Source organism: Penicillium mononematosum, assembly GCF_028829835.1.
Source record: "Penicillium mononematosum strain IBT 11891 chromosome Unknown utg000001l:1.0-4488741.0:1.0-4491989.0, whole genome shotgun sequence".
In the NCBI taxonomy this organism is placed as follows: Eukaryota; Fungi; Ascomycota; class Eurotiomycetes; order Eurotiales; family Aspergillaceae; genus Penicillium; species Penicillium mononematosum.
This window is the reverse complement of record NW_026643271.1, coordinates 3,205,074-3,227,817: the sequence shown is the minus strand read 5'-3', so window position 1 is coordinate 3,227,817 and position 22,744 is coordinate 3,205,074. Positions and strand designations below refer to the sequence as shown.

The 22,744-nt window shown below is 48.4% G+C and overlaps 11 protein-coding genes across 11 annotated transcripts; 6 read left to right on the top strand and 5 right to left on the bottom strand.

Moving 5' to 3' along the window:
• Positions 1-118: 118 nt before the first annotated feature.
• Positions 119-580, top strand: N7519_001212 (GFA family protein; the record flags this gene model as incomplete). Its single annotated transcript, XM_057287990.1, has 3 exons — positions 119-352; positions 409-447; positions 494-580. The coding sequence occupies 3 exons, from the start codon at positions 119-121 to the stop codon at positions 578-580; spliced, it is 360 nt and encodes a 119-aa protein (XP_057154073.1).
• A 1,107-nt stretch (positions 581-1,687) lies between these two features.
• Positions 1,688-3,388, top strand: N7519_001211 (glycoside hydrolase family 47 protein; the record flags this gene model as incomplete). The annotated part of the gene is made up of 4 exons (XM_057287989.1): positions 1,688-1,911; positions 1,961-3,008; positions 3,061-3,235; positions 3,303-3,388. 4 exons carry the CDS (start codon positions 1,688-1,690, stop codon positions 3,386-3,388), a joined length of 1,533 nt encoding a protein of 510 aa, XP_057154072.1.
• Positions 3,389-3,744: 356 nt separating this feature from the next.
• Positions 3,745-4,453, bottom strand: N7519_001210 (uncharacterized protein; the record flags this gene model as incomplete). The annotated part of the gene is made up of 3 exons (XM_057287988.1): positions 3,745-3,844; positions 3,907-4,148; positions 4,232-4,453. The coding sequence occupies 3 exons, from the start codon at positions 4,451-4,453 to the stop codon at positions 3,745-3,747; spliced, it is 564 nt and encodes a 187-aa protein (XP_057154071.1).
• Positions 4,454-5,873: 1,420 nt separating this feature from the next.
• On the bottom strand, positions 5,874-6,131 carry N7519_001209 (uncharacterized protein; the record flags this gene model as incomplete). Its single annotated transcript, XM_057287987.1, has 1 exon — positions 5,874-6,131. One exon carries the CDS (start codon positions 6,129-6,131, stop codon positions 5,874-5,876), a length of 258 nt encoding a protein of 85 aa, XP_057154070.1.
• A 2,834-nt stretch (positions 6,132-8,965) lies between these two features.
• On the bottom strand, positions 8,966-9,232 carry N7519_001208 (uncharacterized protein; the record flags this gene model as incomplete). Its single annotated transcript, XM_057287986.1, has 1 exon — positions 8,966-9,232. The coding sequence occupies one exon, from the start codon at positions 9,230-9,232 to the stop codon at positions 8,966-8,968; it is 267 nt and encodes an 88-aa protein (XP_057154069.1).
• A 1,997-nt stretch (positions 9,233-11,229) lies between these two features.
• Positions 11,230-12,279, top strand: N7519_001207 (uncharacterized protein; the record flags this gene model as incomplete). Its single annotated transcript, XM_057287985.1, has 1 exon — positions 11,230-12,279. One exon carries the CDS (start codon positions 11,230-11,232, stop codon positions 12,277-12,279), a length of 1,050 nt encoding a protein of 349 aa, XP_057154068.1.
• A 595-nt stretch (positions 12,280-12,874) lies between these two features.
• Positions 12,875-14,539, bottom strand: N7519_001206 (tetratricopeptide repeat protein; the record flags this gene model as incomplete). The annotated part of the gene is made up of 1 exon (XM_057287984.1): positions 12,875-14,539. One exon carries the CDS (start codon positions 14,537-14,539, stop codon positions 12,875-12,877), a length of 1,665 nt encoding a protein of 554 aa, XP_057154067.1.
• A 462-nt stretch (positions 14,540-15,001) lies between these two features.
• N7519_001205 (uncharacterized protein) lies at positions 15,002-15,570 on the top strand (the record flags this gene model as incomplete). Its single annotated transcript, XM_057287983.1, has 2 exons — positions 15,002-15,279; positions 15,339-15,570. 2 exons carry the CDS (start codon positions 15,002-15,004, stop codon positions 15,568-15,570), a joined length of 510 nt encoding a protein of 169 aa, XP_057154066.1.
• Positions 15,571-15,715: 145 nt separating this feature from the next.
• On the bottom strand, positions 15,716-16,468 carry N7519_001204 (superoxide dismutase; the record flags this gene model as incomplete). The annotated part of the gene is made up of 4 exons (XM_057287982.1): positions 15,716-15,823; positions 15,884-16,098; positions 16,193-16,361; positions 16,421-16,468. The coding sequence occupies 4 exons, from the start codon at positions 16,466-16,468 to the stop codon at positions 15,716-15,718; spliced, it is 540 nt and encodes a 179-aa protein (XP_057154065.1).
• Positions 16,469-18,975: 2,507 nt separating this feature from the next.
• Positions 18,976-19,949, top strand: N7519_001203 (oxidoreductase, short-chain dehydrogenase/reductase family; the record flags this gene model as incomplete). Its single annotated transcript, XM_057287981.1, has 3 exons — positions 18,976-19,091; positions 19,163-19,477; positions 19,535-19,949. 3 exons carry the CDS (start codon positions 18,976-18,978, stop codon positions 19,947-19,949), a joined length of 846 nt encoding a protein of 281 aa, XP_057154064.1.
• Positions 19,950-20,375: 426 nt separating this feature from the next.
• Positions 20,376-22,261, top strand: N7519_001202 (putative general amidase; the record flags this gene model as incomplete). Its single annotated transcript, XM_057287980.1, has 3 exons — positions 20,376-20,684; positions 20,747-22,040; positions 22,104-22,261. The coding sequence occupies 3 exons, from the start codon at positions 20,376-20,378 to the stop codon at positions 22,259-22,261; spliced, it is 1,761 nt and encodes a 586-aa protein (XP_057154063.1).
• Between the last annotated feature and the right edge of the window lie 483 nt (positions 22,262-22,744).

Sequence of the window (22,744 nt, the reverse complement as noted above, 5' to 3'; positions counted from 1 at the left end):
ATGCCTAGCGCGGATACGAGGATAAGCAGGCTTAGTGTAAGCCCATCAGTTAAAAGGCCATTCAACCCCAAGCAGGTACCTTGTGAGAATCAATACAACATACTATTCCAATATCAATATGTTTCCACCTGCCCCCACCGGCGAGAGCAGCTCCCACTCCGGCAACTGCCACTGTGGTGCCGTGAGGTTCAGCTTCACATTATCCCCGCCCCTACACGAGTACCCCACCAACACCTGCAACTGCTCCATCTGTACCAAGAACGGCTACTTGCTCGTGTACCCGTTCACCAAGGATTTCACCATCGAAAAAGGCGAGGATGTGCTGAAAGATTATCGCTTTGGCAATCGCACGGTGAGCCACCGATTCTGCGGGGAGTGTGGAAGTAGTTGCTTCATCCGTCCCCGCAGGAGCCATTCGAGGGCGTCCAACCGATCACTGCGGTCAATGTAAGCCGAACGAGAAATGTCATGTTGGAGCTACTAATTATATTAGGTACGACTGTTACAGGACTTTGACGTTGAGAAACTGATTCTCAACAAGGTTGATGGAAGGTCATTTCCGCCAGAGTACAAAGTCTAGATTAGTTCTTTTCTTGATCCTGTGATCTTATGGTTTGGCTTAAATTGATGATTTAACTTAGCACTGGCTACCTAGGTAGTGTAGAGATGGTGGCAGATGATATAGAGAGCAGATGACGAAAACTATATATCGTAGAATCCCGAAACACTTTAGCTTTGGTAATTCCTCACATGGACGCAAGGGTATTATCCGGATACGCACGTTGCACGTTGTATTCTCAACCGAAACTTCCGAACTACGAGTACTTGAGACAAGTGGTTGGAGTTCAAATGCGCAATGTCGGCACAGACCTGCCCATGTATTCACGATTGATATAAATGTTCCGCCGCTGGACTAAGTCCATCAGGATCTCGAAACCCGGAGAAGATGACTTTGATATATTGACGGGTCAGACACTCCAGTCTGGTGACAAAATACGTTGAGGGGTATGTTGCATGTCAAAGCACCTGGCGTGACTGCTTTTTATCAGCCAAGTTTGTGCTAGTCAGGTACGTCCTAGACACCCTGGTATGAGCATCCGAAGACAGGCGTCATGTTTTCAAGTGGTCGTCTGGCTTGGTCACTCGTATAGTTATGGTCTCTGAAAATCCGAGTCAAAGGTCGAACAAGGTCGATCTAGAACATGGAATAGTACTCGAACATTGAATAGATCTAGCAAGATCTCAGTTATGTGAGAATCTTGGATTAAAGATACATACTTCGGCCACTCGCATTCTCCGATGCGCGCCAATAGTTGCTGCCCTTGCAGATCCCCCCTGCATCTTATCCGATTGGATCGTTTTATTTTTATAGGAATGACATCCCATGTATAATGCACAATTCCAACTTCATGATCAGAATGCAAGTGACAGGGGAATAGTAAACAAGTCGGGGTCGCGTGTCTCGGCCTGCCCGCGTGCTGCCTTCCCTTTTCGCTTCTTTCTTGTCGACTGCGACCTCACTATATCCTCATTCCGCACTCCCTTCGTATTTAAGAATTGCATTGACCTGCTGCATTGCAGTTCAGGTGGTCCTTCGTTCGCAATTGAAATTATCCTTATGTGTGCCCCTTGCACCGATCGAGCCTAAACAAACCCGTATATCTATACCCAACTACATCGCGTAATCATGCGCATCTCCTCTCTGTCACTTCCTTTGGTGCTGGGTCTCGCTGGGTATGCTACTGCCTATCCCTACTCTGGATCAGAGGTGATCCTGCGCCGCCAATCAGATAAGCAGGCCAAGGCCGATGCTGTGAAGGAGGCCTTCCAACATGCATGGAATGGATATGTGAAATATGCTTTCCCTCACGACGAGTTGCACCCCGTGAGCAATGGCTATGGTGACTCCAGGTGAGCATGTCTGATTATACAGTTCTTGCCCTGAACTGACACACGGTAGGAATGGATGGGGAGCCTCCGCTGTCGATGCACTTTCAACCGCCATTATTATGGGTAACCGGGATGCCGTTCAAAAGATCTTGGACCATATCGAAACTATTGACTTTTCGAAGACCAACAGTGAGGTCAGTCTGTTTGAAACCACTATCCGATACCTTGGTGGCATGTTGTCCGGCTATGATTTGCTTAAGGGCCCTGCAGCAAAGCTTGCCCCCAAATCGACTCAAGTCGATGCTCTACTTGCCCAGTCCAAGAAACTTGGCGATGTCTTGAAGTTTGCCTTTGATACACCATCCGGTGTTCCCTACAATAATCTTGACATTTCTTCCAAGGGGAACGACGGCTCCATAACCAATGGTCTTGCAGTAACTGGAACTCTGGTGTTAGAGTGGACCCGACTGTCTGATTTGACTGGCGATGATGAGTATGCCAACTTAAGCCAGAAGGCCCAGTCATACCTTTTGAACCCTCAGCCATCAAGCGGCGAGCCATTCCCCGGCCTGGTGGGAAGCAACATCAACATCTCCAACGGCCATTTCACCGACGGAGCTGTCTCTTGGAACGGCGGCGATGATTCATTCTACGAGTACCTGATCAAGATGTACGTGTACGACCCAAAGCGGTTTGAGTCATACAAGGACCGCTGGGTCCTCGCAGCGGAGTCGACAATCAAACACCTCCAATCGCATCCCGCCCCTCGTCCGGAAATCACCTGGCTGGCCTCATACTACAACGGCCAACAGGATCTGAGCTCACAGCATCTGACCTGCTTCGATGGCGGTAGTTTCATCCTGGGCGGCACCGTGCTGGATCGGCAAGACTTTATTGATTTCGGCTTGAAGCTCGTGGATGGCTGCGAGGCTACTTATAACCAGACTCTGACCGGCATTGGACCAGACTCGTGGGGCTGGGATCCGAAGAGAGTGCCATCCGACCAGAAGGATTTCTACGAGAAGGCTGGGTTCTACATGGACAACGGTTCATATAATTTGCGCCCCGAAGTGATCGAGAGTTTCTATTACGCATACCGTGTCACAGGGAACGAAATAGTGAGCCAGCCTTTCTTGTACTGATGTTTTAAAGACACTGACCCGTATATAGTACCGCGACTGGGTGTGGAATAGTTTCAAGGCGATCAATGCTACCTGCCGCACTGACTCGGGCTTTGCTGCTGTAAGCAACGTGAATACTGCTGGAGGCGGCGCAAAGTACGATAATGAGGAGAGCTTCCTCTTTGCTGAAGTCATGAAATATGCATACCTTGTACATGCAGAGGGTAAGTTGCCGACCTTCCTAGTCGTCTTTCTCTTTTCTCAAAGCGTTGCTAATGGGTATTGGTATAGACGCCCCATGGCAAGTCCAGAAGGGCCAGAAGAATGCTTTTGTATTCAATACCGAGGCTCATCCCGTGCGTGTGGCACACACCTAGTCTATAGCATAGGTGGTCTATCACTACAGTCTACAGTGCATGCATCAAGCCTATATTATGCTTCTGCCGTTGGATTGATGTAAGAACAAGATAATTTTGTAGTACTACTGGCCTAGAAGTACTGACGCCTTCAACTCGAACGGCTCTCGAGTCTGGCAGGGTGGCGCGAGAAAAGGCTAGAACGTTCGTATATCACATTAGACATTAAATAACGGACACTGTAACAGCAGAGATTAAATATTAAACATTAAAACGTTCCACTTCACCCCAGTAAAGGGCAAGGGACCTTTGAATAAGCCATACATTCATTTCAAATTATAGCGCATGTAGAACCAACGGCCGGTGGATATCGAATATCACGCGTCGAAAGCCTGTTTGGCGTCTGGCTGCTTTGCAGCCTTCCGCAGCCTATGGCAGGCAATACAGGCACGCACACAAAGGATGAGGTTGAATAGGCTGAATGACAAATTTTCCGTCAGCTACAGAAACATAACATGAACGAGAAATACTAAACTCACATTCCAATAAGTATCATAGAACACCCCAAACACTCAGCCCCGTATAATGGGACAGTATCAGGGTGACTGGGGTAATAACCACCAGGGTTGTAAAAGGCAAGCTCGTGCAACTCAAAACAGACTGTACTAATCTGAGCACAGAAAGCAATGCAGTCAAACGCCACGATTACACCAGGGTGGACAACGCAGTTGCAGAAGACGACGATGAGAAAGATAGTCGACCAGACGAATCCGTATGAGGCCTGATCATGATAGAGATGCGGAGTCAGTAAGTCTTCCCTACAACAACCGATAAAACTGTTATAGTCGAGATTCTTGGACTCACTGTGCCCAGGTTGAGGCTAGACCATGCTTCTCCTAGCCCGTCGGAGTAAACAACTCCTTCATGATGTTGTACCATGGCCCAGGCAAAGCAGATTATAGCTACCATGGTACATAGTACTGTGCCAAATCGAAGAGAAAGAAGCGACAGCCATTTTTTCTCTTTCCTAGGTATTGCTTCGATGCAGAAAGAAGGGGAGGATTGATGGTTTAAGGCCGTAGACATGGTTGTGACTGGTATGTGATATTAGATATTATGGGAGCTGTAAAGAGAAAAGACGAGATGGTATGGGAAATTCCATGATCCGAGAGTACTTATAAAATGAAAACACGTTCATATGTCATGTTAATCATTGCCTTTTATATGCCAACACAGCCCTCGACATGCGGTGGCAATGCCAAGGGCCTATCAAGATGACCCACAAATCCCGATCAGACCAGTAGACTCGATGAACAGTTGCGGGGTATTTACGCAGGGTCCAATCTACATCGGCGGCCCCCTAGCTGAGCCTCTTACCTGCCCATTCAGCAAATCATGCGTCGTCTATACTACTTATTAAGTCCGCCCTAACCTTTTCTTATAAATAGCTACGTATTCCGTATCTAGCGTTATATAACGATAATTATAGCTTTAGAATCGCGTAACTAATACGTTTTAGCTTACTTAGATATAGGACTAATTACGACGGCTAAGATCACTATTAAGGCGCATTTAGTTAATAGCTTGAAGCAAAACTTCTTATCAGAATAGACGTCTTACGCCTAGAAGGAATTTGTCTAAACTTTGACCGAAAGACTCATTTTCGATATCCTAATAAGAAGAGTGAGCATAAATGGGGTTATAGTAGATTATTGCCTACTTACGGTAGGCTTCAAGGCAATTGTGAATTTGCCAAACTAGGTATAGACTGAATCTCGAAGAGTGATCATAGCGAGATCTGCCGGACCGTCCTCTCCAACAATAGCGGGCCTAGAACCTCTCAACTCTTCCTGGTCCCGAAGACTTTGTTTTTTCTGTCGTCTTCTATGATCATTCCGTGACGAGAGCGGAGATAAGAGTGATTCCGTTGACAGATCAGGCCAGGATTGGTGATCTGGCCATTTCAGATTGAGGGTAGTACGTTCAGCAACCCATCGTTCGCAACCAACGTCACCAACGTCTCAAAAACAGAGGATGTGGTATTCGAGGCCATTGCAATTCTGACCCACTGGTACGCTATATCAGAACATCGTGTTCGCCAGAGAAATGTGAACCATACACAGGGGGCTACCTAGGTATACTATGTTGATTACCTGAGGTTTCTGAATGTTTAACATCCATAGCCAATTCCTGACCGTCCCATTCCACGATTGCTAAGAGGAGGCAGCGGCCAACAGCCATGAGCTGTTCGCTTATATCGAAAGGCAATTCCTTTAAAACTTTGTCTTCAGAGTGTCTCATTTACCCTCTGTCTCATCGTCTTCTTCCTTCTTCCTGGGCCATGTCAACCGCCCCGAGTCTGGTAATGCACTCCATGATGAACGCACCCCTCACTAGCGAGGGAATTTGACTTTTTTTGAAGGAATCCTTGGAAACTAGCAGAAGAGAAGTTAGTAAGCTATGTCGACATCGACCGGCGTTCGTGAGATAATGGAGGCGAACAAACTTACAAATTAAGCCCGGAACCGAGAGGAGGTGTGCCCTGTCTTAGCGCGGCGTTGGCCTCAAGGGCCCGGCGGCTCGGCCTGGTTTGGGCGTTAATGTGCAGCACTAACCGTCTCCTGGATCTCGCTGTGACATGAAGTCTCCAAGCCCAGTTCCAAGGGCTCTGAGAGCCACGCAGGCTGGCGAGCTCGCGCCAAAATGCGCGTCGCCAGTGTTGTATACTTCCGGTGCCATTTGCCAAGGCCTTAGCGGCAACCATGGTCTGTTCTGCGGCAGAATTACCTTCATGTCGGGCGTTGACAATTGCAATGCGTCTTTAAAGTCCTCGCTTCATTGTTTGTGATGTTCAGTAACGTAACAGCCATTTGCTGTCGCACATTGTTGATCCAACGTTATGCTGATGGTTGTGGCATCGATGAGCTGTTTTGGACTTTTGTGGCGTCCCTTTCTTTGCCCTTTACTACCCTTCGAAAAGGAGGTCTCCAACCTGGGTTGTGTGTGGTATTTTCTGGAAGTTGAACACGTCGTTATTCGAGCCCAGGGTAGCCAGTAAGCAAGCCTTATTGCCCAAGTGTGCGTCAGTGTTAGGCCTGCACGAAGCTTCCCGCAGGTAAGAAAGAGTACCCCCTCCACGATCGAGAAGTTCAAAGGTTCGTCCAGCTCGTAACCGAGGATATGATTTCCGCTACGCTGACTGAAAATGCGACAGCGCGTGGATTGTCCGAGCATCGACATACCGAGGCCAAGTCAAGGAAAAGGATATCGGGACCACCATAGCCCTTTGTGGCTGACGAGAGACATGGAAAATATCATGGTGCCTTATTAGGCACTCATCCTGTGTCGTATCCAACCTTGGAAAGACACGGCCCCTGACCCATTCAATATATGTGGATTCGGCGTGACTCTGGGGCTTGTGGTGCTAGTTCAGTAATTAGCAGATATACCAATATTTACGGTGCGGAATGGCTTACATCGCGGTTCCCCATCAGTATAGCGGGTAGGAATATGGCCAGCATAGTAACAGGCTGCTATCGCATGTCCTGTCCCAGTTTAGACGCAATGCCCAGGATGATGGCTGCGTAGCGGCATCATTGCATCTAGTCCGATTCTGCCCACTGGCTTAAGACGATGCCACCCATCAGGGGTCGTTTTAGCCTCGCATCAGGAGTCGAGACTGCCCCTACGGCCACGGCTTTACCATGGCCAGGGCAGATTGACACCCCGGCCACAGGCCGCGGGCAGTCATGAGACCACCTGACTTCCTGTGCCGCTGTTGAGCATCGCTGTCACATAAGTTGGAACAGTCTGTAAGCCCCGTTAGCATGCCTTTTCTGCTTCGTGGAGAGGGACTGGACTACCCATTCGAACCATGGCTCCAGGACTTTGAAAATCACATCAACCTTTTGAGTGTGGGAACGATAAAGGTACCAGGAGCAGCCAAGTCACCACTTTGGCGATGATCGATGAAAGTGGAAAGTGAGAAGAAGAGAGGTCGAAGAAAACGAACTTTCCCTGGGAGTTTCTGTAAATCAGGCAGGAACGATGGATGCACTTCCATTTTAGTACTTTTCTCATTTTGTCCAAATAATCTCATCGATTTATCATCGCCTAGGCAACGGCAATCGTGCAGTCACTCTTGTATGTCGTCTTCAGATGCAATATGCAACCTTGGAACTTTCTGCCCGATGTAAACTGCTTTGCTTTTCAGAATCAACCAAGAGGCGCTCCAAATATATTGCTCAGAGCTTGTACTTGCAACAATTCGAGGTGATTTTCAGAATCCCGTCACCATATTCCTCTATTACTAGCTAAGGAATCACTTGGCTTTCTTATACTTTTAGGTGAGTTTCACCTGATCATCCCAAATCATTCACTAACCTATCTCCATTTCTGCGTGTATCCTCTGTTCTATGCTTGGAAACTAGAGACTGACGGCTAGTATAATGTGGCTCGGCTTCACATACTACTTTGATTGAAGCCGTGGTATCATTCCTTTTGAAATTGGACCATCTGCCCTTCAGGCTGCCTTGATTTGAAGGCCAAATCACATGTCCTCCCGTGCACTCCATACTGGCATAAACAAGACCAGATCGTGGCACTGGTTCGCCCGCAATATCTCTCCTCGAAATGGAGAGCCCCCGATATCGTCAAATAACCTTCTCATTTCACCGCCATCTCCTATCATCATCCACAGATCATATAGTGCATATGTCAAACATTTCATCCACCTAGGGGAAGTGTCATACTGATCCATAATCGGCCATGGTTCGAGAACCTTCACCTATCGTAATTCGTTATCCAGCTCCTGCTGTTCAACGTCCTCCGCGGATCTACCTTACAGCGTTTGCAGCGATTCTTCATCGGTGATGATGCACATTCGAAATTTGTTCCAATTATCTCCTCGGCCTTGAGGGCTCACCCATGCCTGAGAATAAGCGCGAATCGCATCGATAGACGACCCGTCGAACTGCGAAAATGGACTTTAATTTGTTCTTCTTTTGCCTTTGGAAATTCCGTTCCTCAAATGACAAGGTATCGACTACATGTAGACGGTAGAACAGAAGACAAGACCGTGGCGGTTTGAGCCAAGCATAGTAAACCACCAAAGCGTAAACAATAATAACTAGGTCCTTCCCGATCGTTATATTCATCTATATCCATGCGTATTAAGACTGGTTGGGTTGTTGAGGGGTGATTTCTACATTATTTGCTAAATGAGTCTCTATGTCCTTTTCATTAACTCCCAATTCCAGTGGGCAACAGCTCCGCTTTCCTTGAAACTGCATTCGTTTGTATTATTGTTTCTTACTTCTAGCGCTTTGTTCTAATAGCGCGTGATCAGGTTCCATTGAATGTTTGAGTCGAACATTAATTGAGATCCCAATATTTAGTTAGAGCTGAAGCAATGCTCTGCGTCAAATCAAAACGAAGACAAGGTGAATGTTTCCAGTCCAGAGTATAAAAGCAACGAAGGATCCGAAAGTAGAAGCCTCAAAAATAAACCGAGGGCACACAAAATAAAACATAATCGATCAGGCCAACTCAAGAATTGCCGGCAACACTTCTCGTAGAGATAATGTGCATAAAACATGTCTACCCAGACATATAGTTCTCTCCATTTCCAGTATCTCCACCCTGCACTTCTTGCGCTTTCAATATGGCCAGGTCAAGCAGCATTTTGCACGCTATATCGAGACCATCTTTTGAAGGTTTTCGTTTAATGCCATCCGGGGTAAAGGACACCATGACGTCGACACGAAAACCACACTCAAAACTGCGAAAATGGTGGCATAGTGTAAAGGTTTTCTCCCAGCCATCCTCTCCGTTCTCGGTTGCAAGTTCCATCTCGATATGGCACATGCTGGCTATGAGAAGCTGGATTTTGGTAATTCCTTAATATGAGTTTGAAAACGAGTAGGCGTAGGCGTGGATAAGAGTAAGAGTGAAAAGTCTCGAAGCTAAGTAGAATATAAAAGAGTGGAAGACTGCTTCTGATCGAACATTGATGGCTATTAGTCCTACCTGGTAGTTTCGATTGCTATTATTTCCTTTCATATCCATTATTTTCAACTATATGTTTTGGTTTTACTATTTCCTTCAAGCCATTTACTCATTAGCATTCTGTTATAGCTAATTATATCCCTAAGTACCATTTGCCGTGAAATAAATTTTGTTTCTTAGGGAGAAATAGATAACACTGGCTGTGGAAACCGCCTGTCCAGGTTACTCGAATTTCGCACCAGGAAAAACCAAAACACAACCCAAATGGCTACTATTATACTACTATTATTTTCCAACATCCGTTTTCCTTTCGTAGCGCATGACTGAAAGTCTCAGCCCAAGTAGAGATGATCTTAACGTCAAGCCAAAGAAGTTACCCGTGTCAAGTTAAGATGAAAAGTAGCGGAGGCCTTACGACCGGGCCTCGAACGGCGGATTGCTATATAAAAGAGACAAGATCCCAGATTTGTACAGGCAGGCTAAAGAATTGCTTATCAACATAGGCAAAACAATCTCAAGAACCTCTTTCTTCGAACATGACGGCCTGTCGGCCGCCTAATCAACCTTCTCCCATCCGTCATGTAATCATGTCGATGTGAACGGCCGAGAACGATGTATCTGCCACTCTCTCCTCGTTCCTCTACCCGTCCCTCTCGTTCTTGACTGTTGGCAGGGAAGCTGCGCTGTACAGCCTCTAGCACACGCAAAATATGGTCTTGCGAAGGCCTGGATATGGATATGGGACCAAAGATATCAGATCTGGAATCCCATTCTAGATAGTGTTGGTAGTTGAAGTTGCTGGACCTGTCTGGTGGGTCACAGCTTGGGCGACAACATCCGGGGTATCCCCTGAAGCTGATTTGGGATTTACAAGAAGAAGTGCCATAATCGTAGCATATATGAAAATGCGCATGCCAGAATGGGTAGCTGTGACTGTAGACCTTTTCGCTAACCCGGACGAAGCACATACTGATTTTGAGGATCAGGGCTGTGATCTTATCAAAACCTAGCTTGACAAACCGTACGCTTGAATAGGAGCGAGGGTGGTGCTGGAATACCTAAACGTAAAGAAATAGAAGGAAGAGATGAAGTCTTCTTCTGATTGAATCTCGATAGCTGCTTGAGGGAGGGGATGTGATCCAATATTTAACTCGCCATATCGCTCGTAGGGCTATAATATTTATCCTTCTCTACGCTTAGGCTATTTGCTGCTTTCCGTTGCGCAGTGTCTGAAACTCCTTGCTATTTAACATAACAAGTATAACTCCATAGAGGGCGTCCACGTATGGCTTTCCTCGATTTGGGAATGGCATGTGAAGATTTCTTAGCACATTGTGAATCATTGCGGCATCGTAGCTTTGGATATTAGTTTCTTTGCTATTTTTCTTTTTATTTCTGCTGTTTCTGAGTATCCATGTGTTTATTTGAGCGAGACACTGTGTTTGTGTTGGTCTTAATAACTTTATGTTATAGCTGTCTGTTACCTGTACATACGATCAATCGTAAAGTAGTCTCTCAGTCAGGAAATAAACAAGCACTGGCTTCGACAATCACCTGTCGAGGGCGCACTCTAAGCTTCGACACCTGCACTAAAACTCAAACACAACCCAGGGCACACTTCTTTCCACCTGTTTCAAAGATGATAGGACGAGACCTTTGGTCAACGCCTGTAGGTCCACGTCAGTCTCACCATGATAATGAGTCTAGTAATCGAAGTGAGGCTGGGAAAGATGATACCAGACAAGGTGAGGCGGGTCACGAAGTGACAATCCTCCAGGGCTGGCATGACAGCTAACCAGTCAGCTCCAGAACAATGCCTGACTCCACACCCCAAACATCCAAGGCCTGTTGACAACATGAGCATCCCGAGCTTTGACCCACGCCACTACTCTCTCGATGGACCCAGTGAAGCTCCAGAAGGCCACCACTCATCCTTAGTATCTCGTGGTAGGGGTGTCACCCGCACCAGACATGACACGGATTCTCGCCAGTCCACTCGACAGCGCAGCTCTGCGAACGAATCATTGCAAGACGCGCCACCTCCACCCCAAATACCTCGAACCCCAGTAATAAGAACACTACGGCAAACATCGCCAAGATGGCAACTCTCAGACCCCATTCCAATACCACCCCGACGACCTACTGACGGAAGTTCTCACCAGCATCCTCCACCCCCCTCCGTCTCTGAAAACTCATGGGATGAATATGTCTCAGATGAGACCGTCACCAAATACCGGGCCATCGGGGCACAATATCAAGCATGGGTAGCAGGCCCAACCACAACAGAATGCCCAATCCGACGATCAAGAGTCACCTGGACAGACCTAGTCCACCACCCGCTCGAAGAGTACAGCTTTGAGGTATATCTCAACGAGATAAGATCAACCCCCGAAGAAGCGGGGAACCTCGAATCAGCCGGGCTGTCGATGGGGAATGATTGGCGCTATGTTTTTCTGAGACGATACGGATACTGGGATGATGGACGCCAAGCAGGTTATACCATCTACCAGCACCGTACCGGGCTCGGCGCTATCTTCGTTGAGAACATTACCAGACGATTCGGACCTTACTGGGCGCAAGTCGCTCATGCGCAGTACCAGCTTGACAATCACATCGATACCCTCAGGTACGTTTATTTCATCAACGTTCAGAACCTTTGCACATGGCCCTACGTGGAACACCATTTATACCCTCGTCATGGCTTGCACTGGTTTGATGACTATGGACCCCAGCGCTGGACATATGGTTCGAGAGAGTATCAGGAGCTCCTGGGAACGAAGCTGGGAAGGGGCGTGGCTCGTCTGGTTCTGGGGGCTTGGCCGAGAGGCACGCACCGCATTGAGACAATTTATACGTGGACCTTTATGGGAAACTTACAGATGAGGTTTGATATTAAGCGAATTTGATTCACTTGCATGCTCCACGAAGCGAAACGGTATGCTGATCCAAGGTAAGGCCAATTATGGAAGAGGAGAAGCGCTAGCCCTTACTGGCGGTTTTGACAGAAGCTCGAAGTAAGGTTTCGATTGGCCATCCATGGATGACAGGGAATAGTGCCATGGGGGCCAATAAGCATCCAACTATAACGACTTAAACCCCTATATAGTATATCGTATAGTAAGACATTGAGACAGCAATTGAAAACAGCGCCTAGTCCAATGGACAAGAGAACCTGTGAGTTTCAACACTGGTAAACCTTGGAACTCTATAACTAGTAAGATCGAATAAGTTAAGAGTCGGCACCCTACCACGACCCCGAAGCACTATCCTCCGCTGGTATTAACATCCAACACGGGCATAATAGGACTTGATAGGAGCACTCATAGCAGCCAGCAATTTTAACTGCGCAGCACCTCAGGTCGTGATGTGGCTTATATAATGCCTCAGTAATATACAGGTCAATATCATGAATCACAGCATATATTCGGCGTACCTCAAACAGATGCACCTTGACCAATGTTCAAGAAATCAAACACGTAATCCTAAAACAAAAAAGAGATCTCACTCAGTCCTCTGCCGACAGAAACACGACGATTTGATAGGCACATCCGCCCAGGCTAAATTACTCTTCAGTTGCGGTAACATGGCACGCGCCTCATATTTGCGACCCATCTTGACCAAACACTCATGATACCCATGCGAAGCCCATACATTACCCGGATGTCTCAAAGCTCGAGGTAAAGATGTGTCGACTCCAAGGTCCGCAGAATATACAGCCGCAGCCTCCTCAACACGATCCTGTTCGAGCAACAATGCCCCCAGCGCGTGTCTAGTGGGCTGCATCCAGCCCCACGGCTCATCATACGGCAACGAATCATCCCTCTGAACAGCATCCCGGAGATATGAAAATGCAGTATCGTATTCGCCACGGCGATACGCAATCTCGCCATCGAGCATCGCCTCACCAACACGGAGAATATCGACACAGCGGTTATTGAAGATCGTCCTCGAAGCCGGCACAAGTTTCATTGCCCGTAAAAACCATTCCCGCTCTTTCTCCGCCTCTGAAACACAGCCGGTCGCCGCGAATGCGATGCCCTTTGCATAGTGCATCATAGCTGTGGTGACACAGTACAGCTCTGCATCCTCCGGCAGCTCTGCGGCAATGATCTCATCCCAGCGACCGAAGCGCACAAACCCATGCATCTGCATGGCAACAAAGCCCTCCAACCAGTCTGCCATCGGTGGGGACTCGACGCGCAGGAGAGGCTCGGTTATTATCCGCGCGAGCTCGGCCCCAGACTCAAGTGCGACCTTCGATCGGCCACCCAGCATAGCAGCATACATCCGGAAATGATAATCGTGTGCACGGTACAGATTATAGAAGTGGCCCAGTGGCTGGTTGACAAGGAACTTCTCGTCTGCCCGGATTGCAGAGGTATTATCTGCCACTGCGTGTTTGTACTCGCCGCACAAGACAGCGATATGGGAAGGCATGTGCTCCAGATGACCAGCATCTGGCACAAGACCACGCAGATACTCTGCTATCGGCAGGGCAATTTCAGGCGTCGGGGACATTTCCATCAGATGGATATAGAGATGCAAGATACCTGGATGATCGAAGGATTCGTCTCGTTCCAAGACTCGATCTAGGGCTTTTTTCGCCTCGAAAGTTTTTGCTCCTGGCGTGGCCTCGCCGGTCTTCACGTTCCAAAGACCCCACGGGGTCAGGTTCATCAGCGCATCGCAGTACAGCGCAGTCACGTCGAGGTCATCCGGGTACTCATTGTACACTGATGTCATTGCCTCGGCGTATTTTTTATCCCATTCCGTGCAGTCTTCTACGGGCTGCTCTTGGGGATACCGGTGCTGCAATGCATCGATAAGAGCATTCTCCAATGGGGTCGCGGTGGGAGCGTGCTTCTTCGCCTCTAGGATCGCGCGATGGGCGCGAGTCGTGGTGGCGGAGAGATCTTCTCCGTCGAAGAGCTGCCATGGCTTGTTATAGTTAGGCCCTAGAGCAAGGGAAATGCCCCAGTATCCCATAGCGCATGTCGGGTCGAGTTCGACAACCTTTTCAAAGCATCGGATAGATTCTTCGTGATTGAAGGCGTAGGCCCAGATTAAGCCCCGACTAAACCAAAGTTGGGCATGTTCGTTTATTGTGCTCACATTCCGACGATAGTCACCTAGGTTATAGTAGTCCTCGGGAGATGGCTGGTCCATTTTGTTGATGGTGGGTTGTGTATTCATGTGTTGTGGTGGATGAGGGGTACGGTTGCCCAACGCGGCGCTACCACGAACTCGCATCTAACCATTTTGATCACATTGGACACTGGGATAAGCGCCCATAGCGAAACAAAGTATACACTGGGAGTTATTTATAAATCCAGCTCAGGAAAGTGCCTGAGGCAGTATTGGGATCCTGAGGCAACAGGGTACCAAGGTAGTAAGGCAGTAAGGCACCAACAAGCCCCACATGAGCAGATTTGAGGAAATCCACTTTAATGTGCTCACTCATGCTCGATCACTCTCACCCTGAGCACCTTGGGGGCCTATTGAGAATCCTATTTAGATGGTCCTTTTGTCCCTTTGTCCCTTTCCTATCCTTGTTACCTTCAACATCTATAATCACTTGTATATAAAACCTCCTCTTCTCTCATTTAAACATCTTCACTTTTATAGATCATGTGTGGAGACACCAACCGCCCAACATTCGGAGGCACTATTGCCGTCCTATTTCCTCGAGGGACTCATCAGAGCTCGAACACTTCAGATGCATCATTATCTTCATCACCAGAATCAGTATCCTCGTTTACATCATCATCGTCGACTGCCTCAATATCATCATACTCTCTTTTCTTCCGCGACACGGATGCAAGTAAAACGAGAGCGATCTTCCGAACGGAAGATGCAGAGACATATCACGCACTCAGAGGATGTGGAAATGTCGATATGCGCATTGAGTAAGTTGGATGTCTTATGAATTATATAGTACGGAAAAAAAGCTTACAGTTCATATCAGGAAATTTGGTGATCTCTCCTCTACATCTCAATCCACAACTCCTCTTCATCAGTTCCGCTTGAATATGAAACAGGACAAGAACCACAGTACAGCAAATTCGACGGAGATCGAGTTCGAGCTGCCCGAAAGGCTGGACCTGGGCGTCTCCGAGAAGGGTGTCATTGGCCGACAAGTGACAGTCAGAGAGCAAGGGGGTTCCATCCTGGGGATTGGAATAGTGGGATACAATTAAGGTGGCGAGCCTATACTCTCTACAAACATACTTCATAGACATAATTGGGATCATCAATCATTTTGCATGAGTTGGAAATACTACGTTTCTTTAGTAGGAGGATCGTTCAGCTAAATCAAAGCGAACCCCTGGCTGGATGGAAACCTCACAGCTTCAGCGGGTTCTCAACACCAGCGGTGTAACGCTTCTCAGCTTCAGCCCAGTGAATGATCTTCCAAATCCCCTCAACATAGCCAGCCTTGTTGTTAAGGTACTGCACATAACGCCGATTAGCAGACAAATACACACAATAAACAGACGGGAGTCAACTCACCTGGAGGTAGTAGGCATGCTCCCACATATCCACACCGAAGACAGGCACATCAGGTGCATTAACAGGGTCCTGGTCCTTAGTCGTAACGATCTCAAGTCGTCCCTTGGCACCACCCTTGCTCACAAGCCATCCCCAGCCACTTCCCTGAAGACCGAGCAGCTCGGCGCCAAAAGCCTTGACGAAGGCTTCATGCGAGCCCCAGCGGGAGACGATGGCTTCGCGCAGAGTGGGAGCACCAGCGATGTCATTCGCAGGTGTGCCGGGGGGGAGTCATGTTCTTCCAGAACAGGGAGTGGTTGATATGGCCACCACCGTTGAAGCGGAGCTTTTGTTGCAATGAAATCAAGGTGGGGACGTCATTTGATGCTGTTGCAGAAGCTTGGGCGGAGAGTGCTGCGTTCAGATTGTTGATGTATGTTTGGTGGTGCTTCTGATGGTGCAGCTCCATTATCTGCTTGGAGATGACGGGCTCCAACGCCTGTTCATTGTTAGCTTCATGGCGCCAGATTAGGAGGATCTCGATCGGGCGAGGCTTACATCGTAGGCGTAAGGGAGAGGAGGAAGAGTGTGTGTTTGAGAAGCCATAGTGTGATTGTGGATGTTAGTGCGTGTCAAGAGCAGAGAAGAGTAAAAAGGAAGAGTGGAAGGTGTAGGCAAGAGATAAACCACCAAGGTCCCTCTGGATACCCCTCCTTGAGTGACGTGCTAGTAAGCATCTTCCAAGAGGCCACCAAGGTGGATATCCACCGGTAAATGTGGACGGGAATTGGGATGAGTTGGATTGAGCACGTTTTCGCCAAAGTTGCTCTAATCTGCTCACGGCATGCTTTCAAAGCAATAGCTGAACTACCTAGGTAGTTCCTTTTCCCACAACATATAATGTTGTATAATATAAAATTTTCATTGTCCATTTAGAGTGTTGGCGAAATTATATAAAGTAGTCCAATTTATCTATGTGAAACTAAAATATGTGTTATATCATTCAATTATCGTCCTCATTCGGGGGCTAGAGATACGGGGAAATGAGCCGGGGAAACTGGCTTTTTATACCCACAGCGGCCCTGGAAACCCACCCAGCATTGACTCTATCAGACGGAAATAGTGTGAAATTTGACAAGTACGTATTGCAAGAATCAATATTTTACAAGTGGAGATACGGATGTCATGCAGCGAAGGACACGCCAGGAAGATGTGGAACCATCAAAACGAACCTCGAAGAAAACAAAGTCACTTCAAAAGATTCTCTGGACAACAGAGCTATCTCTGTGAAGAGGTTCCGCAACTTAACGCCGAAGTAGAAGCTGCTGGCGGACAACGGGAGCACCAGACACGCATAGTCTGTATCCGCAGAGGTCATAGAAAAAGCGCCTCAGGTACCCGAAGATCGCAAGTGAGTAACCCGCATGTATGGAAAATGTCGTAGTAGGCCAAAAACGCGAATTCCCACTCACAATGCCTCGGGTCTTCTTCGCTAAACATGCGCGAAATGGATTGTATGTCTATAACAATGCTCCCCCCCGTGTGTAAGCGAATATCTGTCTTTCTTGCGACTGTAATCGGTAGCCACCGGCCTATCCTCTGAACCAACACTAAGCACGGTTTTGTTTCGAGGCGGCTGGAATGTTGCCTCTCGTTTCGTGGTCGATTCTTCGCAGGATCCCGGTTGGTTCTGGAGTGGACAGACTTTCCCAGAGATGAAGTTTTCGCGCCAGAGATGTTGAGCTTTTTTGCAGGGAACAATGACGACCATTGGCTTAAGAACCCCATCAGGATAACACCACGACATGACCAGGCTCAAGTCCACACTTGTTCGAATTGCAGAGTTAAACTTCCCCCGAGTTAGCCTTGGGGCGTTTTCAGCCGAGCCTTCGCCACAAATAGCGACCCCAAACCTATACTTATCGCCGTGTCCCGAGATAAAAAAAAGCCAGGACAAGTTGACATTTGATCAAAAGTCCGATTTGATCGAGTATAGGATCGGGTAGGCCGCACAAACCGATCGCCTTCGGCTAGGTCTAGGTGTGAATAAAACCGAGTTCGCAAGTAGCCATTTCCTCTCAAGGCGTAGGTGGAGGTCTTCCTAACGGGTTCGGGTTCAGTTTCAGCGATGAAGGGAGCTCGTTCTAGTATAGGCGGGGCGGATTCTGTCCTAGCAACGGAGTGCTCTCGTTTCGTTTTAGGGCCAGTGGCCCTTGTTAGAGTTCGAGTTCCCTGAGACGTCCACAACCACAACACTTGATCACGCATTGACATCGCAGAGATCCGTGACCCGACCCATACTTGTATCGAAGTAGTAACAACGAGAACTAACACATTAACAATCAGAGACACCTGCCAACCTTCGTCTGTAAAATCCATCTTCTGAAATGGATTTTTTTTTTTTGAGTTGAAATTGATAGAGAGAATTTGGCAACTTGCAGGAAGGATTAAGAGCTAAGAGAGAGAGAGAAAGACCAGCCTTGGAATACTACACAGGCATCAGCAAGCTAACCATATATACGTCACTTCCTTTTATGTCTTGCCTTTCACTCAGACACTCTCTCTTTCCTTGGCTAACAGGACTCGCACTCAACTCCTGTCACTTCTCGGCTATCTTCACGACTCAGTTCTTGTTGGTCTGTTTTTGCAGGTCACGCATGGGACAGAAGATAGTGAGATCAGCTCCCTCCTCCACCCTGTTCTCTTCTCTTCTCCCTGCCGTTTTTTCTTTTCTTTTCCCCCCAAGTCTTAGTACATCGTATCCCAATTTCCCAGATCTCTATTATGGTATGATTCCGTGAGGTTCTTACTGCAGTGTCTTTTAGGCGTTCTAGTGATCAACCGAAGTAATGACAACGAGATAATTAACAATTTAAATTTTAAGACATCCATCGCTTATAGACATTGAAGGTAGAATTTCCAAGGCCCCGTTATGTGTAGATTATTAATCCCCGCAGGTTTCCAAGGCTCCCCAGGGCCAAGCGGGGTCGGGGAGAATCAACGGGCCTCGGTCATTTCGGCATGTACAAATACAAATAGCTAGTCTGAAGAACAAAATCCCCTTTTCCCTCAATTCTCCCTTTTAGCATAATTGAATTCTAATTACCTTCATAATGTCCGCCGAAGAGCAAGTCAAACTCTCCAACTTCTCCAGCATCTTCTCCCTTGAGGGCAAGGTCGCTGTGGTAACAGGCGGTTCCCGGGGACTAGGACTACATGCAGCCTCGGGGTACGTATATTTCTAACGCTTTGTTGGAATATCTGCCAATACCATACATATGTATTCTCACATCTTTGCAGTCTCCTTCAAGCCGGCTGCTCCAAAGTCTACATTACCTCCCGCAAGAAGGCGGCCTGCGATGAAGCAGTCGCAGCTCTCAATGCCATCCCCAACAAGAGGCCCGGCGCACAGGCCATCTCTGTGCCGGCCGACAGCTCCGACATGAAAGAGCTAGACCGACTTGTCGCTGAGGTAGCCAAGACCACAGACCGTGTTGATATTCTCTTCGCCAATGCCGGCGCAACATGGGGCGAGAAGTTCGACACCCACCCCGAGAAGATGTTCTCGAAGGTTATGGATTTGAATGTGAAGAGTGTGTTCTACACGATCCAGAAGTATGTTATTGGCCTAGCTGAAACCAGGGATAAAGCGCGATTCTAACATCGAACCAGGTTCACCCCTCTCCTCACAGCAAAGGCAACCCTCGCAGATCCATCCCGCGTCATTATCACCGCCTCTGTGGCAGGTATTGGGATTGGCGCAGTTGGCGAGAACGCAACACCTTCTTACTCCGCTTCCAAGGCGGCTGCTATCCATCTGGCGAAGAACTTGGCCGTTGAACTGGGGCCACGTCATGTCTTAACCAATGCTATTGCACCCGGATTCTACCCCTCGAAGATGGCTACTGGACTTATTGAGGCAAAAGGTGGTATGAAACATCTTGAGGAGTTCTCACCGAATGGTCGCCTTGGAAAGCCTGAGGATATTGCTGGCTTGGTGGTCTTCCTCGGTTCTAGAGCTTCGAGTCATCTGAATGGAGCGGTCATTGCGACAGATGGTGGAGCTGTGATTAAGGGGAGACTCTAGGCTTTCTATTCATGTTATTAACAAAGCATATTCCTACGAATAAATGTCAAAATGCTAACCTGGTCGACGTTCGAATGAATATCAACCCCATCATAAACTTGAGGCTAGAATCCTTTACAAAACTTTGCCTCCTAATCCGTCACAGGGCCTGATAAAGGTCTAAGATACCTAGGTAGGTGTCGTCTAACCCGATTAGCGAATTTTAGAGCTCGACTAGCCAAAAAGAGACATCGCTCAACAGCCCTGGAGGTGGATGCACCCATGGATGTATAGAGTTTCAAAATGTACCCTTCCCGATCAGCCAGCAAAGGGGGACCTCGGGTAACCACATACCCCAACATTTGGGCCGAGGCGGCTTTTCTCCACACTCCCCGCATTAAAAACCACCTCTCTCCACCTCGATGACTTTCCCTTAACACATCCGCCATGGCCTCTCAGGAACCCCGTTATGTGGCAGTTGCCCAGCGCAAGCAAGCTGAGCTTGCTGCAGCTATCCCTTCTGAATGGCGGCTGCCCGCACACCTCATTCCTGAGGGGATGCTCTCGATCTCCCAGTCGATAACTGTTGGCCCAAAAAGTTACCAACGAGTCGGGGTGATGGATATTCCACGGACATGTGGCCTACTTACTTCCAAAGAATTGGAAATAACAGAGAAATACGACGTGCGAGGTCTTGTGGCGGAGATGGCACAGAGTCGGTTGAAGGCCGAGGACGTGGTGCGCGGGTTTTGCAAGGTGCGCTCGCATGTTGGCTGATTGTCTCCGATCATGGGGCTAATATTTATGGATTATTACAGAGAGCAGCCATTGCCCAACAACTTACTCGCTGTCTAACCGAACCCCTCTTCGACCGCGCCTTGCAACGAGCCCGGAAGCTGGACGATCACCTCCACCGCACAGGCACCCCGATAGGCCCCTTACATGGTCTTCCGGTGTCAGTGAAGGACACATTTAATATAAAAGGCGTGGACTCAAGTATCGGATTGTCTGCCCTGGCATTCAAGCCTGCAAAAGCGAATGCCCCGCTAGTAGACCTGCTGGAGTCTTTGGGCGCGGTAGTGATCGCCAAGACAAACATACCACAAACACTCGCAACATTGGACAGCTGCAACCACCTTTTTGGGCGCACGCTGAACCCTCTCAACCGTAAATGGACTGCAGGTGGCAGCACTGGTGGGGAGGGCGTGTTGATCGCCATGCGCGGGTCCATGGTCGGCTTCGGCACGGATATTGGTGGTAGTATCCGAGTACCAGCTATGTGCCAGGGTATCTACGGGTTCAAGCCGAGTAACGGACGCGTGCCATATGGAGGGCAAGAGAGCGGCCAGATCGAAGGTAAGGGCCGGATAGGGTTGCAAGCAGTGGCTGGTCCGTTGGCTCGCTCTGTTGCGGATATCAACGCCATCATGGCGGAGATCGTCCCTCGCGCGGAGCTGTTCGGCGAAGATTGCATTCCGGGCTCATGGTCGTCACAATCAATACCGCTTGCTCTCGCTCCACCGCACAATTTTACTATTGGTGTTCTTAAGACAGATGGTCTGGTTACACCCCTACCTCCGATCGCTCGGATTTTGGACGAAGTCGCCAATAGCCTCCGTCGTACTCCAGGCATTGAGGTCGTTGATATCCCACTTCCACCGGTTCTACCTAAATGCCAAGCCCTCGCTGGCCGGCTGATGGGCATCGACGATGGGTCCCACATGCTTGACCTTATCGAGAGCATGGGCGAGGACCTCATTCCGTGGCTACAAGGCCGAATGAAGCGTGGCATGGACTTGACGGTGGTTCAATTGGCGACGCTGCAGGCCCAGCGTGCTGAGATCGAGAAGGAGATGATGAAGATGTGGACGTTGTCATCACAGGCTTCGTCTGTCGCCCGACGTGTCGATGCCATAATTTGCCCTGTAGCGCCTCACCCGGTCCCGGAGATCGACCGCTACAATGCCGTTGGGTACACCTCGACCTTTGTGCTGCTAGACTACCCGGCTGGCTCGGTTCCTGTCCGCTCGTTTGCGGAAACAGATCTCGAGATCGGACGGGCAATGGATGCACCGGTATTGGGAAGCTGGGATAAGGCTAATCGGCAGCTGTGTAAGTTTCGATATCAGCACTTGATATACCGTTGTTCTTTCGCTAATTTGCTTCGATTCGCAGGGGATGAGAAGACGGTTGACCGCCGGGTGTACCTCGGATCACCTCTCAGTGTGCAGGTTGTCACTCCTAAACAGCACGATTATCAGCTTTTCCGGGCAATGGAGATTGTTGATCGCGCTGTGCAAGGACACGGGAGCTCAACCAGTGCGAAGCTGTAGTTACTTTGACGTATCTGTCCACAGTAAAGTGATCGATTTTTGGAAATAGTCATAATTGAGGGGCCAACATCATACGAAAACCTTGTTATAAGTGAATATATAAGACATGTGGCAAGCCATATTGAAAGGATTTGTCGACTTGATATGTCCACGGGTGTTTTGGACGGGTCCGTACAATTTGAACCAATCAGAAAACGAGAGATACAGATTAAATTGGCCATAGAATGGCCGGTAAGCAATGCAGCTAAGCCTTGACAAGACTACAAGACTAAAGCCCATATCGCGATGCTCTTATTATGGCGCCATAGTCGCGCTTTTGCCTTCGCTAGACTGGCGTCACTAAGGGCAAAAAGAGGAGGAAAAAAAAGAGAGAACCAAATAAATAAGCAGGAAAAGAAAGGGAAAAAGGGACTTGAGATCGATGTATGATTTGTCCACGGGTCTCTCATTTGTTTTACACTTATCCGCCGATCCTGCCTACGT